Source organism: Cariama cristata, unplaced genomic scaffold (assembly GCF_000690535.1).
Source record: "Cariama cristata isolate BGI_N322 unplaced genomic scaffold, ASM69053v1 scaffold14477, whole genome shotgun sequence".
In the NCBI taxonomy this organism is placed as follows: Eukaryota; Metazoa; Chordata; class Aves; order Cariamiformes; family Cariamidae; genus Cariama; species Cariama cristata.
Window position 1 is genome coordinate 21152 of NW_009627197.1, and position 2295 is coordinate 23446.

The following is a 2295-nucleotide window of genomic DNA, read 5'->3' on the forward strand; positions in this document are numbered from 1 at the left end:
GCCTGTAACACTGCCCAGGGTTGGGCCAGCCACAGCTTCTCTGGGCAACCTCTGCCACTGCCTCACCACCCTCACCGGGAAGAATTTCTTCCCAATATCTCATCTGAATCTTCCTTCTTCCAGTTTAAAGCCATCACCCCTTGTCCTGTCACTCCCTGCCTTTGTCAAAAGCCCCTCCCCAGCTTTCTTGTCGGCCCCTTTAGGTACGGGAAGGCTGCTCTAAGCTCTGCCCAGAGCCTTCTCTTCTACAGGCTGAACAACCCCAACTCTCTCAGCCTGTCCTCACAGCAGAGGGATGGGAAGAGGCCCCCCACTCTTAGCAGAATGAGTGTTCACTCAAAAACTGTCTCCTGCAGCCATGTGGTCTGTTATTTTCCACTTTTAAAGGCGGTTGCATCTCTCTAGACAGCGTTGAGGACTGACTTGCTTTGCTGTGATGGGAAACATACCCCAAGGGAATTAATTACGACTAAAGCAGACAGATTAATGTTGTTTACTGCTGCCAAGGCCAGGCCTGTTGGTGATGTATTTAAAAAGACCTGGCACTTGAAATGGCCCTGTGAGGCACCGAGGGGGTAGCACCTGTGGCTCTCGCTGGGAAGCTCTGGGCAGGAGGCCATTGCTGCCAGAGGCAAGTTTTAAGTAGAGCCCAGATGTCAGGCAGCGTTTGGGCACATCGTGTTGGTGCTGCTCCTGGAGCTGCTGTACCAGGGACCGTTGCCTTGCGGAAGCGTGAACCCCTGAGGTTCACCACTGCTCATGGAGGCTTGTCTCCAAGGACGAGCCTTGCCTCCTTTTAACATTGCAGACTCATAGGGTTTGGATTGGTTTTTTTCCTTAGTAAGGAAAAAATGCAGAAGGCTCATTATTTCCACTTGACCTTCAGGGCACCGGTGACACTGTCTGAATTGCATTGGAGACTGGAAGAAAGAAATTCTGCAGCTCCTGTAATTAAAAAGGGCCCTTGGTCCTGCTCAGAGCTCCTTTCTCATGAATTGTGTCTCAGTCAGATTATTGCCTTGATTAGATCTGCAAAATGTGTTAGGGAGACCTCAGAGCAGGTTATTTAATGCATGTAATATTTCGGCAGATAAGCACGTGCTATCTTTGTCGGGCATTAGCAGTGGGTGTTGAGGGGCTGATTTCAGACCTGGGAACCCCGCTGTGTAGTGCAATTTTTATTGATGTCTTTATTGACTAGAGCAGAGTCGGGATCTTTGGACCCAGAAAGGACACAGGTGTCAAAAATCACTTAGGATTCCCTAGCATTCAGCATCCCTGTGGGTGCAGCTGAGCTCTGCTGCTGCTGGGAATGAGGGAAATGGGAAAACCCTCCATGTGTGCCACAGCCGGAGAACGGAGACTTCCCAGGGCCAAAACTGGTCCTTCAGAGAGGCCAGGCTCACTGGTGCTACCTCTCCATCTTGGATAGTGCGTGCCATGGAGATGTGTGGCTGCTGCTTGCCCGGGGGCCTCCCAGGAAAGAGGGTGGATGGGAGCCGGCTGCTGCTGCCAGGATGATTTTAGCTGGTTCAGAGCCTTTCCTGCTCGAGTCTGTCGGGTTGCAGGAAGGCACATGTCTCGGGGATGTGAGGCAGGAGGATTGCCCTGGGATATACCAGGCCTGAAGCTGGGAACTGAGGCATCGCCTGCATGAACCCCTCCAGCAGCGCAGAAATCGATGTCTTCTCTCCAACTTCTTGCACAGTTTCACCTGTATTTATATAAATGTAAAATAACACATGCTGTATAGATATGTAGCATTTTGGTGTCAATTTGTTCCCCAGGATCCGGATGTCTGGCATTAAAGGTCTGCAAGGAGTGGTGAGGAAGACGGTGAACGATGAACTCCAAGCCAACATCTGGGACCCACAGCACATGGACAAAATTGTGCCCTCGCTGCTCTTCAACTTACAGCACGTGGAGGAGGCTGAAAGGTGAGTGCTTGCTGCTGCCATGACCCGTCTGCTCCGCCAGCGACTTCGGGGCCCCAGGGCTGCTTTTGGCAAGGTTTTGCAGGGCAGAGGCGTTGCAGACTGATTTGTGCCTGCAGCTCGTGAAAAATGCAACAAGTGGCCAGAGAAAAAACCCTGTGAGTACCTCCGTGAAGGATGCCACGGGTGGCAGGAGCTCTGCATGTCACCCAGTGCCGTGAAGATTATTGCTGTCTCGGCTGCTGCAGGGCGTCGTGGCTCCCGTGGAGCAGAGAGCTCTCTGCGCTGTCCCCGCAGTTAAGGCATGCTGTTTGCAAAGGCTCTGGGCTGCCTGTTCAGTGGGCTGACCTCCGTGAGGCAT

General features: G+C 52.5%; 1 protein-coding gene across 1 annotated transcript in view; it reads left to right on the forward strand.

Moving 5' to 3' along the window:
• The window catches only part of EFR3B (EFR3 homolog B (S. cerevisiae)), a 28522-nt gene that overhangs the window by 13436 nt on the left and 12791 nt on the right, over positions 1-2295 (forward strand). Inside the window, exon 6 of the mRNA XM_009704361.1 lies at positions 1788-1937. Within this exon, the coding sequence (XP_009702663.1) occupies positions 1788-1937 (150 nt within the window). The remainder of the gene's footprint in view (positions 1-1787; positions 1938-2295) is intronic.